The 25,773-nt window shown below is 33.2% G+C and overlaps 1 protein-coding gene across 1 annotated transcript; it reads right to left on the reverse strand.

The window, feature by feature from the left end:
* Positions 1–4,760: 4,760 nt before the first annotated feature.
* Positions 4,761–24,574, reverse strand: LOC149904970 (uncharacterized). Its single transcript, XM_090106739.1, has 7 exons — positions 24,499–24,574; positions 24,050–24,267; positions 21,883–22,079; positions 16,455–16,703; positions 9,847–10,030; positions 8,815–8,987; positions 4,761–5,108 (listed from the first exon to the last, which is right to left on the reverse strand). The coding sequence occupies exons 2-7, from the start codon at positions 24,264–24,266 to the stop codon at positions 4,944–4,946; spliced, it is 1,185 nt and encodes a 394-aa protein (XP_089962865.1). The 5' UTR covers position 24,267; positions 24,499–24,574; the 3' UTR covers positions 4,761–4,943.
* Between the last annotated feature and the right edge of the window lie 1,199 nt (positions 24,575–25,773).

Here is a 25,773-nt window from a genome sequence, read left to right on the forward strand (position 1 = left end):
TCATTTATTTTGCGCTTGCGAAGCAAATCAATTTCGTGCAATTGAAAATTGTTATTGCATACATACTAACGTGGTTACAGGTTATATCGACATTGTGATGTGCTGTCACATAATAGTAGTTCTTGGTAACGTTGGTAATATTGGTATCGGTGTTGAGAGCTTTGGTGAGAGATCAAGGTGTTGTTATTGACCTGATTGGCGTAGTGTGGATCGATTTCCATAGCTGCATGGCGTTTTTTCTTTGTGTCCATTTCTGCATAATATAATATAATGCAAGTATGTACCTACATATAAAATATCAATTTTATTGTTTCACATTAGGACTAAAACCTTGCTTAATTTGAGAATTGATGGAACTATTTTGCAAAGGTTTCATGTGGCTATTAATAAGTATTATATTTAATTAATAGAATTTTAAGCTATCTAATAAGCTCTATAGTTAGTGCGTTAAACATCAAACTTTAAATACATCCTCACACATTATAATACACTAGCTGTTCCGCGCGGTTTCACCCGCATTGCTCCGCTCCTGTTGGTCTTAGCGTGATGATAATATATAGCGTACAGCCTTTCTCGATAAATGGGCTATCTAACACCGAAATAATTTTTCAAATCGGACCAGTAGTTCCCGAGATTAGCGCGTTCAAAAACAAACAAACTCTTCAGCTTTATAATATTAGTATAGATTTGTAATACGAGTAGGAAACCGAAGAGTTCAATCATGTATATTGCAAAAAATAGACAAGCTCCATGTGCACACAGCCCACGGTGATAATTACCGTTCACCGGTAAACGTCGTAATATCGGCGAACCCTTTCTTAACACGGGTAAATATTATGATTTACTATTATGCAAAGTATATCTCGGTAATGGAGAGGGCCTACAAGACGTGAATATTGTGAGATACCGGGCGGGCTTAGATAGCGTTATAATATGAATGTACAAGTATGCTAATCTTTGCATAATGGTAGTTCTTTTGGGAAGGATTTGCTCGTGGTAATGGTTTATACACAGTTATTGTGACTGGATAACCAGGAAGAGATTTTAATGTAGGCTAATATGTTTCCGAGGACAGATAGAGCTAATAACTAGATAAACTCTAATAGGAAGTAATTTTCAAAGCCTCCATTACCACCATTTAGCATTATAACAGACAAAATAATAAAGAAACAATGGAAAATAGCCGCAGTCAAGTACAGATTTATACGCATAGAGGTACACAATATTAATATATTAATCTTTTATCTTTGAATTAAATGGTTATATTAAACAAAGAGTACATTGAACATATTATAATACTTATCTATATATATACATATATATATAAATGAAACCCGTTTCTCGTTGTCACGGCATCACGTGTGAACGGCTGAACCGATTTCGATAATTCTTTTTTTTATTGTATTCCTTAAAGTACGAGGATGTTTCTTATGTAGAGAAAACGTAAATATGTACCACGGGCGAAGCCGGGGCGGACCGCTAGTTTTATATAAAATCAAGAAAATAAACAAACTTCGTCGTACAACATTCTGCTCGTAGTATGAAACGCAAAACCTCAACAAGAATGAAAACGCACACTCACCATCACTCCATTTGATATTTCTTGTTATTTCGGTAAAGTATAGCCTGTCCCAATTTGTCTAATATAATTTAAGAGTATTAAAATATTCTCGCAGCCTATTTGAATTACTTCATAAAACAGGTTTAATTTATTAAATTATGAAATTACTTCTTCACAATTATTCCATTTAAACAGACCTATTTAATTTTACAGGCTCTGTAGTTGAGATAAAAATCATTACAGAATTTAAAACGATAAGTACCTTTTTGTTGTCTGGGGATTATTTTTGTATTATATTAATGTGAACTCTCCCAGGATAAGTATTTCTTTTATTAATGTGACTCTACATAATATTAAAAACGTGAAAGTTTGTATGTTTATGTGGAAAGCGACTCGTGTGATATTTAGTATATTATTATAAGGTGTAAAAGTCATATTTTTATTATACAATTAATATTAAGAGGCTGGTGATGGTGACGAAAGCATTAATAAAAGTCAAATACTATGGTATCACTCATAAATAATGGCCTTACTTACCATTATCCCCGCAAAACATGCGGTAATGAATTTTTCCATCAAGAAATTAACATCCCCCCCCCCTCCTCTCCCTTGCACACCGCTTATAACGAAAATTTTCATTCAATCTTAAAAAGCCCATTTCATTATGTATGCAAATTACAATTCGCTATCGACTTTAATTAAAGTATGAAAAATGCTTCTGCAATATAAATCAAATGTAGGTACCCGACCATTATTTTCTGGCCCCTTAAGGCCAACGCAATTTTTTCCGTCTCAGAGGAGTGATAAATGGTCGGCATGAAAAACGGAATTCCTTTCTGAACGGTGTATTATTCTTATATCATGCGACATCTTTTGATAAACGCTATTTAATAGACGCCCGTTTGTAAAGCTAAGAAAATTATTGCTCTTCACATTTTTCATTTAAACTCTATTCTTAATTATTTGTGCTATTACTCCAAGCTTTTTGTGTATTTATTAGAAATGGATTTATTTAATGACTCCATCATTTTTAAATACAAATATTATTATTAATATCTCGTTTGTATTCTTATGTATTACAGCTTTCAATATTTTAAAGACATATTTATAGACATCGTAAGTATCCTAATTCGTACCAATGGTGACTAAAAAGTACACGAAAATATGTAACAGGAAATTTCAGCACTTTCATTTAGCGCAGTTCCTTCAACGCCAAAACATAATTGTATTTGTTAAACTCCCAACACTAATTAACACTCCCTTGTATACACAACTAGATTAGAAAGCCTTCAAAACATGACAGAAACGTGTATTGTATAATAAGTTGGAACATGCAGTAAGTTAAAGCATTTCCTCAGAATAGTTGCTGACGCAGCCTGTCATAGCGGGTTATTCGCGAATTTAAAAGCAAATGTTTCACTTCATATTGTTTGAAACGTCTTAAGTTTACTGTGTTGCGTTTGTATATTAATTTGCATGTTTTAGAGAAAATTATCTACTACGGAATAAGAAAATTATCGTAAAGTGGTATTCGAAACTCCATGTAGATTGTAAATTATTTTACCATGTGATGTAAACATAAAACTATTATTATAAAGCTTTATTTAATTAAGCTCAAAAACTTAAGTATCTACAAGCAATAGGATTTGCTAAATATACCTAATAAGATTACGTGATGAAAAAATATTTTTGAGTCTTATTAATTACAATAAAATATTTCACATAAACTGAATCAAAGCTTTTCGATTTTCGAAGACAACATTATTCGTGAAATATAGAGCGATTTTCATGATACATCCCTGATATCATAAAACGATAACACAATATAATATAAACGATAGACTATCGTACTCAAATAATTAGATAATTTTGTAATAGATTTAATATATTACATTATTTAAATAGCCTTTAATTATTTTCAAATTAAATAGAGATTGAAAGGCGTATCAAAACATAGTAAAAGAAGCTGTTTTGATCTAACTAAACTGTAACCACTAACTAATTTGTGTAAATGGACTTAAAAGATTGAAACTTAATTGGGAGATTTTACTTAATTATAAGTTTATTATTTAGTGTGGCATGAAATTGTTTTGCTTATTATAGTAGGTATGCCGTATGTACATAAGTAGTAAGTATATAATTTTGTGTATTGTGTTATCTAATATTTTACATAAATAAAGATATATTGAAAATTGTTACTCTATATAATTTTGAAACATGTAGGTAATCAATTCTATGCAAACTTTTAAAATTACATTAAAAACAAAATAGAGTCACTCGATTTTTTTGTCATTTTAGATTTTATAATTTCGATCGACAAATATGACCGTCTCAACGGTTTCCTCAAGTAAGCAGTTTCCCATTGTCTACGGTATTGTTTAAATCCGCGGCTCACGGGGATCAAGGCAGATCGTATTTTTATTTGTTCCCTGAACCACTGTTTCCTTTCTCTGTCAGTCACGGAAACCCTGTTTAGCCCTGTCACATTTCATCCCTATTCGTTTGGCCTTTGTACAATTATTTATGTGTTTTTTACAATTGTTAGCATTTCACTTTGTTGTCGTTTTGTTGATAATGTTGTAAGAGATCTAATGAAATCAAAAGAGCAAAGCTTACCTATTGGTAATAATAACATTATATTAATTAAATGTAGGTATTCGATAAAAGATACTAGTTGTTGTCATTATTATTTTAGAAAAGCTGTCACATCTCTATATTAGTATGCAGCCAGCAATAGGTTATTTAAACATTTCAGTCCCTCAAGCCAATTGTGTAGGAGGTAATATTAATAATATTATATCACTTATAATCATATAATATAATAATATAAGCTCTACCCACGCTCTACGAAGCTCTTGTGGTATTATAAGTGAAAAGATAGAGATACATTACAGGACAATAATTAAGAACCAATTACGCCCGTAACCGAAGAGACCAAATTGTAAAATTTAGCAACTCTTTGTTCGCAGTTTCATTAAATTTGAGCGGCATTCCAGACTCCAACAATAAATCTATCCAATACGAGAAACACCTCGGGGGAATCTTTTAAATGAAACACACAATCTTTTAAATTCTTTAATCGCTTAGATTACAATTAACAATAAACTTACAAGTATAATAAAATAGTTGATGGGATTCAAATTAGTGATTACAATGTAAAGGATAAGAATTTATAAAAATAGACGTTTTGAAGGAAAAATATATAATAGATGAAAATGAGAATTTTCATTTAGTAAATTGCTTGATAAAGAATATAAAATACTCAATTCTAATTATTATTAAAATTTAATAGAATTATCGTAATTGAAAGTAACTCGTGCCGATTAAAGACGTTTATTATCCTTAATATAAAATTTAAGTAAAATAGGCGTTAACAATATTTCTATTTAGCTTCGTTGAGGCTGGATTTGATTTTTTCCACAGTTTCTCTCATTTCGGGGTCGTTTTGTATGATTTTGTTCGCTTCAGGCGAGTCTATGGGAGGCGCTTCACCGTGGAATGTCTTCTCTGTGTACACGCGGTTCATCTTCCGCATTGTTCCAAACCACTGGAAAATTAAGATATTATTAGAAACATTATTAAAATATTATTCTAAAATGTTTATAGAATTAAAAAAATCTATAACAAGGCAAGATTCTAACTCGCTTGTTTAGCCAGATCGTTGGCCTCGACAACCGAGATCTCACAAGAACAATACAATTTATTTTTCTACCTCATGCTATAAAATTAAAAATCATTAAACCAGTCTACATCAGGTTGCAGTCGTTTGTTCTGTTGGTCTGACAAGTTACCTTCTATATGTGTGCTGAATTTCATTGTAATCAGTTCAGTAGTATTTGCGCGAAAGAGTAACAAACATACCGTGGCCGTAGAAGCGAAATCGAACAACTAGCATTTTTTCCAAAATCTACTTTTTTGCATTATATTAAAGTTTAAAGTTGGCCGCATCTTTTGACCTTACCCTCGCTTTGAAATCTTGTTTTGTTCGTAAGATATAAAAAAAAGTAAGGTCCTGTAACAAAAATGAACATTCAATAATGGAAGTATATGTTGAGAAGAAAAATTGAATAACTGACTAATAAATGATTAACTTTCAAGATAAACCTATAAGGTGTTTAATAAAGTGCATAATGAGCGTTAATCATTTTCGCCTCGACGCAAATTCTGAGAATGCAAAAAGAAAGATGTGGCAAAAACGAACAATGTACATTATTTAAAAAAAAAACACTATTTTTTATGATCGTACGATCGCTGAAACCACAGATTGTGAAACAGACTTTCAGGAACTAAGGGAGCATGGTGAATCGAAAGAAAACGAACAAGGTAGAGCAAATAAAGAAGGCAGAGAAAATGAAGAATCTAAAAAATGAAGATGCTAAAGACAGCGAAGAAGCAAGAGAAAATCGAGAAGTTGGAGATAACGACCAAGCTAGGGATCATTATCCCATAGGAGCGTTTCATGTAACATTTTTGGATAATCCTCGTTTTATTTTTAAAAAGTTATTATTGTCATTTTACTCATTAGGTATAGTACTTTCAATGTCAGTTTATAAAGTTTTTTGATATCTGTAATAGTTATGGAATAATCGCCTGCGCACTCTTAACGATTATACCTGATGGAATTCCAGCCATAGTTCTTAAAACCTATGCGCCTGAACTTGCTCCTGTTTTGACACGCCTCTTTTGCCTTTCGTTGACGACTGGAATAGTACCGAAATCATGGAAACTTGCCAACGTGCAGCCTGTGCCCAAAAAAGGCAGTCGTGCCGATCCTTCCAACTACAGGACAATTTCAGTCACGTCCATACTCTGTAAGACTATGGAACGTGTACTGAACAGCCGGCTCAACCAGTCGCTTCGCTTCTACCCGGTCGTCGGCCGTCGACGGCTGCTCGTCCGACCAAATGGCTATAAATGCCGGAGTACCTCAGGGATCAGTTCTTTCCGCAACACTCTTCCTGCTACACATCAACGATCTGCTGAAACTCGGTATCTATGAGTACGCAAACGATAGCACTGTTGTGGAGAGATATGTATCCAACGCGCGAGCCAGTACGGCACAAACTCAGTCTCTACGGGAGGCGATGGTTGATCGTATGAACTTGTCCTTACAGGGGGTCTCCGACTGGGGCGATGCTAATCTGGTTAAGTTCAATGCGTCTAAGACCCAGGCGTGTCTATTCTCCGCTAAACGGAGTCCATTCCACCTGAGTCCGACTTTCCAAGGTGTGTCCGTGCCGATAACTAACCATCTCGAGCTTCTTGGTATCACCTTAACGCCCACTCTGAACTTTGGTTCCTTCATAGAATCAAAAGCTCCCAAGTAGCCTCAAAAAAGCTTGGAACTCTGGCGAAGGTGAGACAGTATTTCAGCCCGGGACAGTTGCTCAACCTTTATCAAGCATAAGTCCGATCGTGCATGGAATACTGCTCTCATCTCTGGGGCGGTTCCGCCAAGTACCAGCTGGAGGCGCTTAGGCGATAGAGAGGCGTGCCAAGAGGCTCATAAACGACGATGACCTAGTAGGCAAAAAACTCTAGAGCCTTGGTCATCGCCGCAGAGTGGCCAGCTTATCGGTCTTCTATCGGATACACTTTGGAGAGTACGCTGCGGTACTGCACGATCTTCTTCACGATGAATTATCACACTTTAAAATGTCTTTTTTTATTGAATGTATTTTTTAGTAATTATCAGTCATTCATATTCAAAGATTTATTCAATTTTTTACTTTAGATTATCCGAAAAAATTAGACAATTGTTCTTCATATATTTTATTTGCAGAAGAATAATTGAACAATGTTAATTATCATTTCGATTTAAAACTGATTGTCCTTAACTCACACGGACAAAACTGAACAACAAACTTAATAAAGTAGATAACTACATGTAAGTTCTGAAATATCGTTGGAACAAAATTAGATAACTTTTAAATTATATCTTAAATATTCAGGTAACATGATATCGGGTTTACAATAAACTCAAAACATGCACAACGAACTCTTTAATAACATATAAAAAAACCTACAGTAAAAATGTTAACAGTAAAATATTTATTTCGGTTTTTGTGAAAAAAATACACTAAATCAGCTTTTTCTCGTAAAAACAGTTTTGTTAGTTATCTAATTTCACTTCTACGGCCACGAATTACATACTTACACATACATCTATTCTCACAAACTTTCGCATTTATACTATTAGTAAGATTAAAGTACCCGCGCCCTTGTTGTTGTTGCAACGATAGTTACATTTAAGAGTGTTCAATGTTCATGCCCTAGAGAGCCCTTGGAGTAGGTATTTTTTTCAGCCAAGTATTAGTAAATTAAACGGTTAATTATTGAAATATAACGTTAAAAGAGATAAGACGGGAGTCTAATAATGTTACTACTATCTGGCATCTGCGTAAGGTGCGTACACGGACCGCTTCAAGCAGTTGAGACCGACGGCTTGAAGCCGCGACCGCGCGGTGAACTATAGACATTCATTCACTGCTGTACACGGACTGCTCGAGCAGTCGCGACCGCTTCAGGCCGTCAACTGCGCGGTTTGTAGCAACAGCTCGAGCAGTTAACGTCCGACTGCTCGAGCAGTCCGTGTACGGCCTAAAGCTTCGACCATGAATTCTACACGGCCTGTGAAAGACTTTATAATGGAAAAACCATATACAAAATGTAGAATGTTTTTCAGCCAAGAAACAAATTATGAAGTGGCAAATAATAATATATAAATATAATTACAAAAAACTTAATATTTTTTTTCGTACTTCTGAACTCAGCATTTCCGGCTATAGTCATATTCTAGGGCATGAACGCTCTTAAGGAATGCATATGTACATTCTTCCTGCAAAAAAAAGACGTGTGTCACTCGGGGACTGCGGCGGTAAAGCTATTGCATGCTATGCCTTCAAGCCACACCTCCGCGCCCGTTGGAGTGAGGTTTTTCGTTACGCAATTTCTGGATTCGGTCCCCGCACTCAAGGCCCGTGATAGAAGCTATGCAATAGTTTAAAAACCCCACGGTCCTTAAGAAATGCTGTAAAAAACTGAAACTCAGTGGTGGTGAGGTATTAATCACCTTGCCATCATAATATACTGAGTTGGCTCCATTTGTCAAGTCACTCACTGCCACATTACAGTTCTTAGGAATAAGATTCTTTTTATTTCTATTTCCTTTCCTTTGTTTGTAAATGCATCTCGTGTTGTGATCTTGACAATAAATGTGTTTTATTTATTTATTTAAAAATGCCAAAACTAACCCGATCCCACACCATCATATTAAACCCGAAGTTACAGTGGAAGAACTCATGATGCTGATCGTGGAACTGTGCGGGCGGCTGCCACGGCTGCCACCAGCGCGCGCGGAAGTCGATGCCGGAGTGGTCGATGATGCCGTGGTAGTAGGTGTATAGGACCACTATGTAGAATGGCACTGGGGAAAAAATCAATATAAAAACACTTAAATACATTGAGTTACATGTACTACGTACTAGAGAGGACATCGCTACTACACTATTTGTACCACGAGTTAGTCTCAATCGTCTCAAACTCATTTTTTTTTGCTACATTGATTGGTTTTAATTGATAAGTTTAATCATATTTTTAATAAGACAAACAATATTTATTTGTTACATTGATATCAAGTGTAGAATAAACGGGTCACCACATTTTAACATAACATCAGGCGAGATTCTGGCCAAGCACTTACCTAGTGTCATACAAAATAGTATTTGAATCAATGAACCAAAAAATTGTGTGGGATTTCTGGGATAAGAAGTGACTTTTGTCTTATTCTGAGTCTACAACTCTACATCACATATCAATTTTCATTATAATCAGATTCAGTAGATAGTATTTGCGTGAAAAAGTAACAAACATCCATCCTCACAAGCTTTCGCGTTTATAATATAAGTAGGATTTATATAATAAAATACATCCATTCTACCAATTTTAGAGTATTTTCATGCCTAGTAATTGTTGAGAAGCGCCTTCTAACACAAGTGAAATTTATCACTTAAAGGAAGGCACTTACCTCCAACCCAAGTAGAAAACTTGTTTTTAAAGAAATAAAGAATTTTTTTGAAGTGAAAACTTCTTTAGCGGCATTGAGCACTTTTTCTGTAATGGGTATAAAATCTTAAACTCGCGTCAGGACACGTGACCTGATCGAAAAAGCGTAAGACGGATACCATTCCAAAATATCAAACATGCCCAACGTTAATAATCAAGTTTTCACTTCTGCCGGCACTCCCGGAGTGCAACCCGTCTTTTTTTTTTTTTAAACAACTCACACCAATGCACAGGGAAGAGGAACAGCGGCAGACAGTCGGTGAGCTGCACGTGCATGATCTCCACGGGATGTATGGCGGTGACGGAGAAGGCGGTGGGCTGCTTGTACTTGTGGTGCAGCTTGTGGAACCGCGCGTACAGCCACGGGGTGTGGTACAGGCGGTGCAGGATGTAGGTCGTGAAGTCCTTGCGGGAAGATTTAAAAGATAAGCAAAGGTGGGGTAAATATTTGTAATTTAGGGCTGGTAGATGATATAGATTATGAGAGAAGTATAGTGGTGCTTAAAGAATTAGAAGAGTAAAGCAAAAGGCTGTTTAAATATGTTAAAAATTAAAGTTTGGTAGATCTAAAAGTTTATAAGGGAGTATTGAGGTGCTTATAGAATAGAAGAGTTAAAGCAAGACTGTTTAAATAGTTTACAAGTCAATCAAAAGTTTGGTAGATTCAGAAGTACACTGAACAAAACGATGTAAAAAATAGTAATAGTTAACAATTTAAACTATAGCCTGTTCATAGTGTTGTGTTTCAATAGATAAAAAATAGTTTGGAAAATCCAAAAGTGCACGCCTCATAATTTTTTTTAATAATTATTTATTAATTATTATTTTTGTTTATTTAATAACAATTAAACCACACCGAATCAGACCCTGAAAAATGAAAGAGTTCTATTCCTGAGCATACTCAAGCGTAAGAGAACAAAATAACCATGAAAATGACACCCATGACGAAAATATGTAAAATTTTCGTCGGCGCCATCTTGGATTTTAGTTTTGACCTCATATTGGTTAATAGCTACCCCAATAACCATGAAAATGACACCCATGACGAAAATGTGTAAAATTTTCGTCGGCGCCATCTTGAATTTTAATTTTGACCTCATATTGTTTAATAGCTACCCCAAAAACCATGAAAATGACACCCATGACGAAAAGATGTAAATTTATTGTCGGCGCCATCTTGGATTTTAGTTTTGACCTCATATTCGTTAATAGCTACCCCAAAAACCATGAAAATGACACCCATCACGAAAAAAAGTCAAATTTTCATCAGCGCCATCTTGGATTATAGTTTTGACCTCATATTCGTTAATAGCTACCCCAAAAACCATGAAAATGACACCCATGACGAAAAGATTTCAAATTTTCGTCGGCGCCATCTTGGATTTTAGTTTTGACCTCATATTGGTTAATAGCTACCCCAAAAACCACCCACATTTGCAAATGTGTTTGCTACTTAGGAAAAGTTCAGATTTAAAGATATAAGTAGGTAATGTGACGAATTTAATTTATTTCATTCCGACTGTTTCTCGGAATAACATACATTTACTAAGAATTGCATACAATGCCGGTTTTAATATATTGCCGGTAACATAATATTATGTATGATAATAATTCTTAAAAAAGTATTTTATACATTTCTTAAAAAGCTTCGATATTGTATACAATAATACAATTCATATTCAAATTGTTGTAAAATAGTCACACTTTTTTAAGTTGGTTGAATACACTAAAATACTTATAAGGATCGTACCTACTAATAAAAGTAACAAAATGAATTTTTAAAGTTCCCAGTAATCTTCTGGAATCAGTTTCAATAAAAATATAAAAATTCACTTCAAAAAAAAAAAAAAAAAACATCCGAGTTTTTTTTTTGTTTATTTAAGGCTGCAGTCTAGCAAAATTGCGTTTTCAACAAGTTATTTGACAATTTTTTCCCGGCTAATGAAATGATAAACTGAATTTTTTTTTCTTGTTTATCAATTAGTGTTATATACGCAATGCGCGTGAATTTTTTCACATTTATAAAGTTACTTTATGTTACCTTAATCAGGCCTTAAAGATAAGTCTCTTTCCCCCAAAGACATTTCGAGCTAAGTTTGTGCACTCACTACGTTGCAACCGATTACAATTTACACAATCTGATCAGCGCATTATTATCCTTATATAGTCGTTATTAAAAACTGCTGAATACAATTGCCGAAAAACTTATGATTTTCTTAATTAGGACGTTATAAATTCATTAAATTTCCCATTTTTTGCCTTACAAAATCGATTGATAAATACTGCTAAAAGTTATTTTTTCCATTAATTTATTCGAGTTGGTTGAAGACCAATGAGTATTAATCCTTTAAAAAATTTTTTTTTTGAATTTTGATAATTCTTTAAATATTAAAAAAATATTTAAAATAATAAGTAAAAATCCTAGCGAATTTCTTTAGTCGCGCTCCTTGGGCCGGAGCGTTCTGACGTGTGCTCTACGCTCGATTTTCCTTCATACCGAAGTGAAAGTTGCTCTACTTCATTAAATTTAATATTTTTGTTAATTGATTATTTTTATCTTAGTTTTGTGCAAATATTCGTATTTTTAAACATTTGATTTCGATATGGAAAATAAACGAAAAAAATACGCGTGTAACTACTAGAAAAAAAATTATCTTCGAACATAAAGTTAATGAAACCAAATAGATTGCAAAGGTGATTGGCAACAATTTCTTTATTTTACGGGGTGTCAGTAAAGGGATGTATATTTCTTTAAAACTAAAGTAAGCTCATAAATTTTCTTATAATATAATTTTTTTGAAGTTCCAAAAATGTTTATTTTTCGTTTGAGAAATACGAAATATAATATAAACTTGTATTGAGAACTTGAACTTCCCAAGTTCATCCGGGGAAATCCCCATACGGGGAAAATGATTTGTTTACTCCAAAATTGATCCGAGGTGTTTTAATTTTTTCTTCTAGTCATTTTCAACGTAGCGGCATGTTGTTTGATTATTAATTTTGTAACTTTAATACAGGATGTTGGTTTTATATTCTGATCTTACAGACGCGCTGACAAATTTAGTCCACCATTTCTAGTTTAGTCTACCAACTCTAAGTACCAATATTAAAACGAATGGATTATCATCACATCATCAAAACTCAGATGCAATGGAAGATCACAATAACATAGAAAATTCAGTGGGGTTGAGAACTAAACAAACAGAAGTAACAGAGACGCGAAGAATAAAAAAAGAGGACGAAAACGATAATTCGTTGATGCTTTCCCTTTTCGACGTATTGTTAGGGTACATCACCAATCTGCAAAAAACAAAACTGATAATTCCCAATTGCTGATTAAAAATGAAAAACAAATAATCGACAACAGTGGTGAAAATTTGCTGATCACAATGAAACATCCTTCAGTGGTAGCAGATTTACTCATTTAAAATGTATCGGTGAACAGCGTAAAGGAGAGGAGGACAGGAAAACATTATGAATGTGGATGGTGGATTGTATACAGGGTGTTATCGATAAGTATGTGCAGGCGATTATGACGTTATTATTGCAGGTATCAAAAAACTTAAAACTGATATCGAAATTACTTTACCTAATGAGCAAAATGACAATAATAACTTTTTAAAAGTATAACGAGAAATATCTAAAAAATTTACTTTATACACTCCCATATCAAAAAGGGAAAATGGGACTAGTAGAAGTTAAATGTCTAATTCCGGCAAAAGACATGAATGCGGAAGATGCGGTTAAAAAAAATTTAATATTTGAAATACAATGCAAAAAATAACACTTTTGTCATAGATAAGAATCATGACTATTTTTTCAAATTCAGGGACAACTAAACGTTGCAGAAGCAGAAGTCTGCTTATTTGCTGTTTGGACTGGAGTGAATCATTCGTTAAAAATAGAATATATAAAAAAGTATGTAACGTTTAGGCAAAATAAAATGATGGACCATTATCAAGATTTTACATAAATTGCCTACTGTCAGAATTGATTGATTCGAGACTTCAGCATTCGATGCCCATCAAGGACCCATCCTATATCATTCAAGCGATTGAAAAAAAAGAGATTAATCCAGTGCAACCGATAAAGCATCAGAATGCTAGCAAAAGATTTATTAGGTTTATCAATATTAATCTATATATTATACATAATATAATAAATCTGTAGGAGACGCGAAGACTGACATCCGCGCGGATGGAGTCGCGGGCGGAAGCTAGTCAGTAATAAATATCTTTTGTTTTCATTTGCGTATTTTTCTATTTTATAATTTTTTAACACAAACATTACATTTTTTTTATTAAATACAAAATTTGTTTATCCGTTTTATTAGTTAAACTGAATAACTTTCACTAAGAAACTTAGGTCGAAAAAAATGTATAGAGTTATGCATTTTGTATGGAAAGCTTATTTTTTTTATATTTCGTCCAAAGGACTATGCAAAAAATCGTCCCATATCATCAACAGATGCCAAACATATCTCATTAAATACATCTCGACATTATGATTATTTTTTACTATGGCGACATCACTGTAGGATATGGGGTTATCGTGCAATAAAAAAAAATATGTTATACTTATACAGTTTTAAAAAAATCGTCCCATATCATCAACAGATGCCAAACATATCTCATTAAATACATCTCGACATTATGATTATTTTTTACTATGGCGACATCACTGTAGGATATGGGGTTATCGTGCAATAAAAAAAAAATATGTTATACTTATACAGTTTTATTAAGTATTAAGAACTGAATTAAAAATGTACTATTTAACTAAAAAAAACTCGAGAGAGAACAGCCGTAAGACGTACTTTACCCTCCCTCCTTGCTCCGTTACCCATATAATATCAATTATATGGTATATGGGCAAAGGTCGACATATCAACTTTAATCTACCAGCGGCAATGTTATCGACTATTATAATAGATGAATAATATAACGTTATTTTTGTCTGGATAATAGTTCTGTTGTTATTAAGTGTCTACTTGCACAATTGTTTTTGTGTTATTAATACTTAAAATGTCTAGTTGAACAATTGCTTTTTGTAATTATCGTCTAAAATGTAATTTTTTATTTTAAAATAAAAATACTTTATTTTTGTCAAAAGTCTTTTAAAAAAAAAAACCCCGTCGAATTCCGAACTAAAAATTGGTACTGACTTTTCATGGGACGTAATAATGATATTGAAACTTGTCCCATGTCTGTTGATGGGATGGGACACTGCCCATACATTTTTTTGCATGGTCCTTTCTTTGTAAAAGTTGATCAGTTATATAAACATGAAGTTGAAGATTTCAATAGAAAGTATTCGCAAATTTTGTGTACTGATAAAAAAAAATCACCCGGTGTAATTTTCACGAAAATTGTTTCAAATTGTCATTTTTGGTACTTATTACGAATATTAAATTATACGAATGATTTAATTTTTAAAAATTAAGTGGAGCAACTTTCCCTTAGTACATTTGTATTATTTACATATAGGATGACAGGATGCATTTGTTTGCACTACTAGACCAAGCCCTTAATAACAATTAAACCACATCGAATCAGACCCTGAAAAATGAAAAGGTTCTATTCCTGAGCATACTCAAGCGTAAGAGAAAAAAAAAGACTCGATTAGTAAAGTATTTCGGTCGCTATCGTGTTAACAAGAAAAAGGATCCGCACATACAGACACACGGACGTCCAAGACAGAACTTTTTTAAACTGTTTTTTAACTAGTTTAAATAACAAAAATGACATCAAAAATATCATGAACGTTAAAAATAGTGTTTTTTCTTAATATGTGTGTGTATGTATTATCTTACAAGTGCAATGTATGATACATAAAGACATTTTAAGTTTGAAAAATCAGATGTTTTGCGCGAAGCGACAGTAGTACCCACCTCAACGCTTCGCTTATGAGGCGTGCAATAGAATACGGCTTTTACGTAGAAATAGTTAGCTGTTATAGGTAAAATTTGCAATAAGTGAAAATAGTTAGAAAAGCAGAAAGATGTTAAAACAATATTTACTGAATGTTTTTAATGTCAATCTCATTTTTAATGTCCTAAAATTTAATGTTTATAACGATAAAAATCACCCAATAAAATAAAATTCACTAGTTTTATTCTATTCATTTTTTATTTGTTACATGACCTGAATAACAAATGTTTGTAACTTAGAATTTGAACTTTTTCTTATCCCTTGAGAAGAGCTCCTGAAAATCAGCTAACGCTGTTTCAGTATAGCACTTAAATAATGTTTTCTGCCTAGTTAGTAAAATATTCTGCTACGAATAATTAATTTAAAAATATAGGTTCAAATCCTTTCCTCATAATATTATTATTCTCAACCTATGTTCTTAACTATATCTATGTTTGATAGTTGAGAATTACGTGATTTTGAAAGAAAAAAAAATGTTAAAACGACAAAATATATGAACGAGAGCACACGAAAATCTCTTCAAAATAAAATATCAATATGAAAAACTAGAAATGTAATAACACAAACAGACAAATAAGGCAGCAGAAAGTATTTGGTTTCATTTCAAATTATCTAAAGTGCATTACTAACGTGCGTTTTTGCTTGAAAATAATTTAAAAGTATTAAACCCTTTTTGGTCGTCCTGGTTTTATTTGGATTGTGAAATTCTTTTATATTTCATTTTACGTGAATCTGTACATTTGTGTTATTGTGAACATCAAATTTCAATGTAACTAAGCTTCCCTTTAAATAATTAAAATGATACGGTGAGTGACTGAATTTTTTTAAGTTTAAAATTTAGTAATCTAATAAACTTTATTTTAAGTTATCGTATTACTTTATTTCTATTGAACACTAACCTGATAAATAAATATCACCGGGAACTGCAGAAAGAACCACCACCAGCCATACTCATCGAATTGAAAGTACACAGTACTCGGGTTGCCATTCGCGATATAAGCGGCTAGAAACGCCGAGAAGCTTCCAGTAACGAATAGCGAGATGACCCCGACCATGATCTCGTGTCGCTCGAGTTCGGGCGAGAGCCACTTGGTGGGCTGCAGCTTCCACTCGTGGGCGATGTGACGTCGCTGCACGTAGAAGTACCACTGGAAGATATTATAAGTATTTTATTGTGCGTTTAGAAATGTTAGTAGTATAGGCCATAAAATTATCTACAAGTTGTACCTGAATCATTTTTTCCTATATCCTACCGTTTCTGAGTTATACGCAGTAAAACATGATTTTGGCTCAAACAATTTCAACATCAATCGATCAAAAAATATTTCTTTCTTCCAAAAAACTCAAATGTGCAACTTGTGACCAGTACTGATAGATTGCTCTTAATTAGTTCTATAATTGGTAAAATAAACACATTCCTCCATGGAAGCCTTTAGGAGGAATCGATTGTCAAAATATTATATTAGGGCAGTTTGAGTTACTGAACTTGATCTTTTTATTTTTTTCTTCCAAAAAACTCAAAAGTGCAACTTGTGACCGGTACAGATAGATTGCTCATAATTAGGTCTATCATTGCTAAAAATACCAGATTCCACCACGGAGGCGTTTACGGGGAATTGAATTTTATCAGGGTAGTTACGATACATGAACTTTTTATTTTTTTTCTTCCAAAAAGCTCAAAAGTGCAACTTGTGACCGGTACAGATAGATTGCTCATAATTAGGTCTATCATTGATAAAAATACCAGATTCCACCATGGAGGCGTTTACGGGGAATTGAATTTTATTAGGGTAGTTAGTTAAAAAGTTCATGTATCGTAACTACCCTAATAAAATTCAATACCTCCTAAAGGCCTCCATGGTGGAATCTGGTTTTTTTATCAATGATAGACCTAATTATGAGCAATCTATCGGTACCGGTCACAAGTTGCACTTTTGAGTTTTTTTGGAAGAAAAAAAATAAAAAGTTCAAGTATCGTATCTACCCTAATAAAATTCAATTCCCCGTAAACGCCTCCATGGTGGAATCTAGTATTTTTATCAATGATAGACCTAATTATGAGCAATCTATCTGTACCAGTCACAAGTTGCACTTTTGAGTTTTTTGGAAGAAAAAAATAAAAAGATCAAGTTCAGTAACTCAAACTACCCTAATATAGTATTTTGACAATCGATTCCTCCTAATAGACCGGGAGATACTGACACAAAATTTCGAGTCATTTGTAACAGGATGGCGGTTCTACAAGGTTCTTAGTACGCAATGACAAAAAGAAAAACGATGGTGTGAACGCTGGTACCGGCGTCTTAGTCGCGTGGGCGTTAGTCGAACTCGTCGGAAAATAGCGAAAGTCAAACGATTTGTAACAGTATGGCACTTATTTTTCCTGTAAGTTTGAGGATCAACGAATATAAATACAAAATTTCAAAGATCTAGGTGTTGGAAATCTTCACTTATATAAATTAATACTAAATTAATTTTTCAAGTATGACAGCACTTTTTCCCCCTACTAGAAGTATGGCAAATATAATAATGGTCGCATTTTATCAAATACTCTCCAAAAATCCAAATGCAATACTGGTACAAAAAGTTTGGCGAAATAAAAAATTTTTGCAGATTTTCGGCGGTATGGCGACCATTTGGAATCGTGCGAAAAGTATGGCATGGCGATTTTCGTAAATGGCTGCACGACGATGGTTACCTGTGCAAAAGTTAGCCTGATACAAATGGTTGAATAATTGTTTTATTTAAATCAACACATTCGCGTCGGTATGGCGGGCTGTAAGTCACACCGGAAAAGTATGGCATGACACTACCGCCTACTTGTTTTTTATGGGCTATCGGTAAATTCTAAAATTTTTGTGTTACAAATCGTTTGACTTTCGCTATTTTTCCGACGAGTTCGACTAACGCCCACGCGACTAAGACGCCGGTACCAGCGTTCACAACATCGTTTTTCTTTTTGTCATTGCGTACTAAGAACCCTGTAGAACCGCCATCCTGTTACAAATGACTCGAAATTTTGTGTCAGTATCTCCCGGTCTATAAAGGCTTCCATGGAGGAATGTGTTTATTTTACTAATTATAGACCTAATTAAGAGCAATCTAACAGTACCAGTCACAAGATGCACTTTTGAATTTTTTGGAAGAAAAAAATAAAAAGATCAAGTTCAGTAACTCAAACTACCCTAATATAGTATTTTGAAAATCGATTCCTCCTAAAGGCTTCCATGGAGGAATGTGTTTATTTTACTAATTATAGACCTAATTAAGAGCAATCTATCAGTATCGGTCACAAGTTGCACTTTTGAGTTTTTTTGGAGAAAAAAAATAAAAAGTTCAAGTATCGTAACTACCCTAATAAAATTCAATTCCCCGTAAACGCCTCCGTGTTGGAATCTGGTATTTTTATCAATGATAGACCCAATTATGAGCAATCTATCTGTACCGGTCACAAGTTGCACTTATGAGTTTTTTGGAAGAAAAAAATAAAAAGATCAAGTTCAGTAACTCAAACTACCATAATATAATATTTTGACAATCGATTCCTCCTAAAGGCTTCCATGGAGGAATGTGTTTATTTTACCAATTATAGACCTAATTAAGAGCAATCTATCAGTACCGGTCACAAGTTGCACTTTTGAGTTTTTTGGAAGAAAGAAATATTTTTTGATCGATTGATGTGGAAATTGTTTGAGCCAAAATCATGTTTTACTGCGTATAACTCAGAAACGGTAGGATATAGGAAAAAATGATTCAGGTACAACTTGTAGATAATTTTATGGCCTTTCAACTTTTTCTTGAAAGTTTTTCTCTAACATGTACCGTTTTTGAGATTTAAGCGAAAAATGAAAAAATGGACCCATTTTCCCCCTCCCCCCACTCCGGGGCTCCTCCTAGTGGCCCGGGGTTTTAGTATGTTTATTACCTAGGGACTCTTGACATGTTTCCGAAGAAACATCTACGTTACTAACTCACGCACTCTAGAACTTTTTATTCAATGGACTATAATCGTACAAATACGAAAAAGTAAGCTTTCTTGAGAATATTTATATCATTTATAGACTACAGGCCCGTGTTGAAAAAATTATGGGTCATTTGACCCACCACCTGACCTATCTAGAATGATATAAGAGCATAAAATAATAAGATTCAGCACTATGACGTCACTTGTAAGCTGTCCACCTGAGTGCAGATGAGAATTCGAAGGTTCAGGTAGAGATTTTCTCCCCTTGTCTCCATGATTTTTGTACGGCGTTGCGGAATAATTGATTAAAAGTAGTATAGAAATAGTATGACACAGATGCCGTACAAAATCAAATGACCAAACTTACCCCGGCAACTGTCGAAAAATAAAAATAAATTCCGACTTTGTGGACCACCATTTTTGTACGGCATCTGTGTCATACTATTTCTATACTGCTTTTAAGCCATTATTCCGCAACGCCGTACAAAAATCATGGAGACAAGGGGAGAAAATCTCTACCTGAACCTTCGAATTCTCATCTGCACTCAGGTGGACAGCTTACAAGTGACGTCATAGTGCTGAATCTTATTATTTTATGCTCTTATATCATTCTAGATAGGTCAGGTGGTGGGTCAAATGACCCATAATTTTTTCAACATGGGCCTGTAGTCTATTAGACGTAAAAGGAGATTTATTATCGTAAATACTTAACACTTATACTGGTAAAGGATTTCCGTTACGAGACGTAAACATACAATTGGAAGCGAGCATTGTAGAGATTATGTATGTATTTGCTTCGACAAGAATAAGCATAATATTATACAGTTTTTGTATTGCTTTATTTGTTTCAGATTAAGCTCTAATATGTTTTGATTTGTAACTTTAAATTAAATAAACTTTTACGTTATATCAATTATTTTGCTTTACTGCCCATTTATACTCTCTGGAAGCCATCCTACTCGTATTGTTTAGACTTCTATCTATTAAACCTCTATTAAACCTCTGCTAAGGGAATCAACGATCCTATTTCTAAATGAAACTCACAATATCACGTCACATGTTCAAAACGTCAAGTGTTAGTTTAACGAACTACACACTGCCCACCTCGTATGTGACGAAAGCGCCCTAAAGGCCAAAAATATAGTACTTTAAAAAATCCATCGAACATCCCAGTGAATACTAACGAAGTCGATAGATCACAGTGTCCCGTCAACCTTTCGCCGCAACCTGATTTAGAGAGCCATTCTACTAATTTATTCCACTAGCCTACCTAGGATTAAAGTTTAAACGAAAACTATTTACTACCTGCAAATACGGTTTATTTAATTCGTTGTGGGACGTTTGTTCTGTTTGTTTATTTTAATGGAGCACGAAAACTCATTAACAGGCTATAAACATGTGGTAAGAATAGGGATATCCTGATGACTCTACACTATGCGTAGAAGCTATTCCTACCGTTAATATTTCTAATACATCTTAAATTGGAATAAATGACTGAATATAATAATTTAATAATTTGTTTGACGTGTAGCAAAAATAAATATAATATTTATGCCATCCTTGTTTTGCTTCCTTTGTTTCAATTAAAGTCAATATTATTTATTAATAGCACAACAAAGAAATAACATTTACGTTTATCTGCACAATAAATATAGCATAATTTTACCGTCGAATGATCTTCATTAAAGTTTATTCCATCGTTCATTTACGTTAAATTTAATATAATTCACAATGATAGCGCTAATAACATTTTAGATATCAAAAGTTGCAAACGAATTATGATTATTTTGAATGTCTAGACCTCTTTAATAGCCTTAATTCTGAGTACAGAAACAGTCATTACTGAGAAATAATTTCTCTCAATTTGAATGTAATTTAGATACGAAATTAAATTAAATATCGCTTTGGATCCAACTAATCTTCTGTATTATATTTTATGCCAGTAGCATTCAAATTTAGATATTTAGGTAATATCCTATTTGTTTACTATATTTTATAAAAAGGTTTTAGCATCGATCTTCTTAGATATTTCAATGATAACAGAATTATTTATTCCTATAATTCAGTTGAAATAATATAATTTCAATGGGTTCCTATTTTCACCCAGGCTTTACTATCCCACTATTTCTTCCTAATCAACAAGCAAACAGCTTGTCTGTTGTTATATTATAAAAGTTTACTAATTCTATCCAAACAAAATAAATAAGTTTTGCAGCCCTACACATCATTATATTGAAAATACCTTCAACATTCCAGTAACAATTTGAACCTCATAATACCTCATAGTCCAATTAACTATTTCACAAAAGAACCATGCATACTATTATATCCTTCTAAATAAATAAAATTCGTAAACAACTCACATGCAAAAATCCACCAAGCAAAAAATAAGTCCCGTACGACACCAAATGCGCCGCTATGAAGATGAACGCGAAGTTCTCCATCTTCAAGTTCTCGGATGTGAACAAGTTGTAGATCTCTTCTGTGGTCACATTCTTATCGCTCTGTGTGTGTCCTGAGATCTGCTTTAGTGCTGTCACTAGGATTACTACCCATTCTCCTGAAATTGGTATTTTTAAATATGGTAAGGTCATTTTTTGGATGCTTCTGAATAGAAAAATACCGTACAATATTTATTTATTAAATCTATACTTATATTATAAAGCTGAAGTTTGTTTGTTTGTTTGAATGCGCTAATCTCGGCAACTACATGTCCGATTATAAAAATTATTTCGGTGTTAGATAGCTCATTTATCGAGGAAGGCTGCCTATATTTATGTATAGCCTTCCTATATACACATATACACACAGATATATCATCACGCTAAGACCAACAACAGCGGAGCACTGCGGGTAAAACCGCAGAGCACAGCTAGTATAAAATGCAGATAGTTCACATGAATAAGACTGTTTACTATGAAAAGGCGTATGAATACAGAATTTGGTGAAAATAATGCCCAAAAGCTTTCGTCGCCATTTTTCAGCCATAGTCTGTTGTTGCACCACACAACATAATATAGATTGATCTGAATAGATGGATTGATCTATATGTTCTACTAGCTGTGCTCACGCGGTTTTACCCGCAGTGCTTCGCTCCTGCTGGTCTTAGCGAGCTGATATATAGCCTATAGCCTTCCTAGATAAATGGACTATCTAACGCCGAAATAATTTTTCAAATCGGACAAGTAGTTCCCAAGATTATCCCGTTCAAACAAACACACAAACTTTTCAGCTTTATAATATTATTAGTATAGATTTAATGAGGTAAGTCAGTGTACAAACTACAAATCTACTTGAGTCGTTAAGATACGATTACGATTGAAGAGCATTGGTCTGTTAGGATATAGAAGACTGATCATCTAATCAGGAAAATAAATCGTTCAGTGAAACAAATGTGAATTGCATCTATCTAGATGCTTATAATAAATCGACATCTGTGTATTCTGATATTATTAAAGGTAATGTTGTTTCTATGATAGATATAATTTAACATCTACTGAACCCATTTTGAGCTAATTTTCATAATTTCATCAGCGGGAGGCTAAACTTTTTCTAAGTAACATACTTATATATTTATTTGGTACTAGTGGTCCGCCCCGGCTTCGCCCGTGGTACCTACATGTTTAAACAATCCTATCTCTCAAGTTGGATCGAACTGCACATTGTGTGCGAATTTTATTATAATCGGTTTAGGAGTCCATTGAGGACAAACATTGTGACACGAGATTTATATATATTAAGATTTGTTCTGGTTATACCCTTCAAAATGTTGTATTACTAGGGTCCAGAAAAGTGATTTCAACTTATAACAATATTGATGGGAATATAGATGGTTTTGGATTTCAACTTATAACAATATTGATGGGAATATAGATGGTTTTGGATTTCAACTTATAACAATATAGATGGGCGGTGTTTGGAGTACCGTCGAATATAATATCATCAATGACAGATCTAGAAGGAATAGTAGGTAACTTTCTCCTACTAAACCACTTTTTATTAATAATAGTACTTTAATGTAAGATTTCATTCAATCCATAATCACTACATTTCGTATAGTTTTAAATATCACTTTTAACGTATCACTTCTAAAGGTTATCGACGGTGTCATTGACATTTTAACTATTTGCTAAAAGTTTATATAACGGAGCGATATTATCAAATTCAATTTCATTCAAAATTTATAACATGCTAACAAATGTTTCATAATAATTTATGTCCAAATAATAAAACAAGTCTAATCAGTTCTTCTTTCTATTTAATTAGATATATTTAATTGTTCTTTGTGATAGTGACAAAAAGAGAAATTAGGTTAGAGCACATACATTTAGGATGCACGAATTATATGCAATATGCAATTGAGATATAAATTAATAAACATTGTTGAAATAACACATTTAAATTAAAAATCGTTTTAATTACGTTTGGACCATCTAATGAACGAAAACTGACCACCACACCGTTAAAATCTATTCACCATTATAAACGTAATTATCCCATAAACCACTGAATAACAAAACACATAAATACCTCTCAATGTAGAGCCAAAGGTGAAAATAGCCAACGTAGCAATAAAAGTGCTAATAAATGCGGGTATTCGTTCAAAGAACTTTTCCGCGTTTTCCGCGTGCTTTTCGATCCATTTCAATCCCTCTGCGATGGGGTCCCAGTGTTTTGGTTTCTCTTCTCTTACCTCTGTTTGTTTTTCATTGGTACCGTTTGATCTTTGCGTTAAAAGATACGTCATCCTGGAAACCCGGGGATTGGGACTTTGTAAACATTGGTTGGATTGATTGGTGATTGATTGATTGATAGATGAGCTTGTACGTGAGTTTTTAATGGAGAAGTGTACATTCATGATAGTTGATTATCATTATGAAATCTGAACTTAATGATAATATTTTTTTATAAATTCTTAAGTGTGAATAAAATAAATAATGCAGGTTTTAATGACGCTCTTAAAAACACAAATCTCTTACTTTAGGCCGGCGAAATGGATGTAAATTAAACACGGTCAATCAAGTCATGTTCTTGTGGTGATAACTTTAAATAACAACTAAAGTGCGATCACTAAATATACGAAGAGATCATGTTTTGCGAAGATTCAACCTTTATCTTGCGGTTTCCAATAAAAAGACTGACAAGCGTGACGTTATCACTGTGTGGTTCCGTATATAAGATTATTTACTACAGTACCACTACAATTTAGAACAATTACTCTATACATTTTTATTTATTCATTTTCCACTTACCATGATGTAAATATAATTATTCAATAAGAGTTTCCTATTTTCTACAATTTGAACTTGATTTATGATCGGATTATCCGGATATCTTAGTATTGAGACTGTCCAAGTGTCCAGCCTGTGATCTGAAATATAGAATTAATCCTTGCATTTTAAACTATATCAGTAAAATATAAAATAATCTATTGCATTAATAGATAACAATAATAAAATTCATGTATCTAATTACATCTCAAGTAAAGGAACTCTAAAATAGTAATTTTCACAACAAAAGAAATATTATTAATTTTATTACTGTACTGTACTGTGTACTGTTTATTATTATCGCATAAATAATGAAGTCACTCGTGATTCTGTACGTACCTACCTACTTTCATACGTAATATTCATAACAATTTATATTTAAAATAAATCAATTCATGATAATATTGACGAATGTAAATATTATGCTCCAAATAGTAGGTAAGTAACTAGGTATTTATCTACTTAAAAAACTTTACGGTGTTATTCAAAAAATAAGGAGTTGTTTTCGCCATTTAGATCCGGTAATCAAATTGTGTTTGTAATTTTTTCCAGCATTGCATCGCTACTAAAAGTAGACTTGATATAGGTAATATTTTCATCATTATGTGCATGTGAAATGTGAGGTATCCCCACGAAAATTAATTTAAATCTTGACTGTAACCAAATAGAGAGGAAAACTTTAAACATAATAATATTATTATGTTTCAAGGAATTACCTATTACTCGATTTACTATGAAAAGTTCTGTTCTTACAACCAATGTAAGAAAATAACAGTACCTATAAACATAATTTAACAGCTTTTATATCGATTATCGATAAGCTTTTTGGGCAAATATTATAATATGGACACAAAATAATTATAGAACACAAATAAATTTTATTTTTAAATAAAATTTATTTGTGTTCTATAATTATTAGTTTATTTAAAAATAAACTAACTAAACAAAATTGTTACAGCGCCATCTTTAAGAAGAACAGCGAAC

The sequence above is a fragment of the Colias eurytheme genome, chromosome 10 (genome assembly GCF_061535395.1).
Source record: "Colias eurytheme isolate Ceu_HAF_F1 chromosome 10, ilColEury1 Martin Lab GWU primary, whole genome shotgun sequence".
In the NCBI taxonomy this organism is placed as follows: Eukaryota; Metazoa; Arthropoda; class Insecta; order Lepidoptera; family Pieridae; genus Colias; species Colias eurytheme.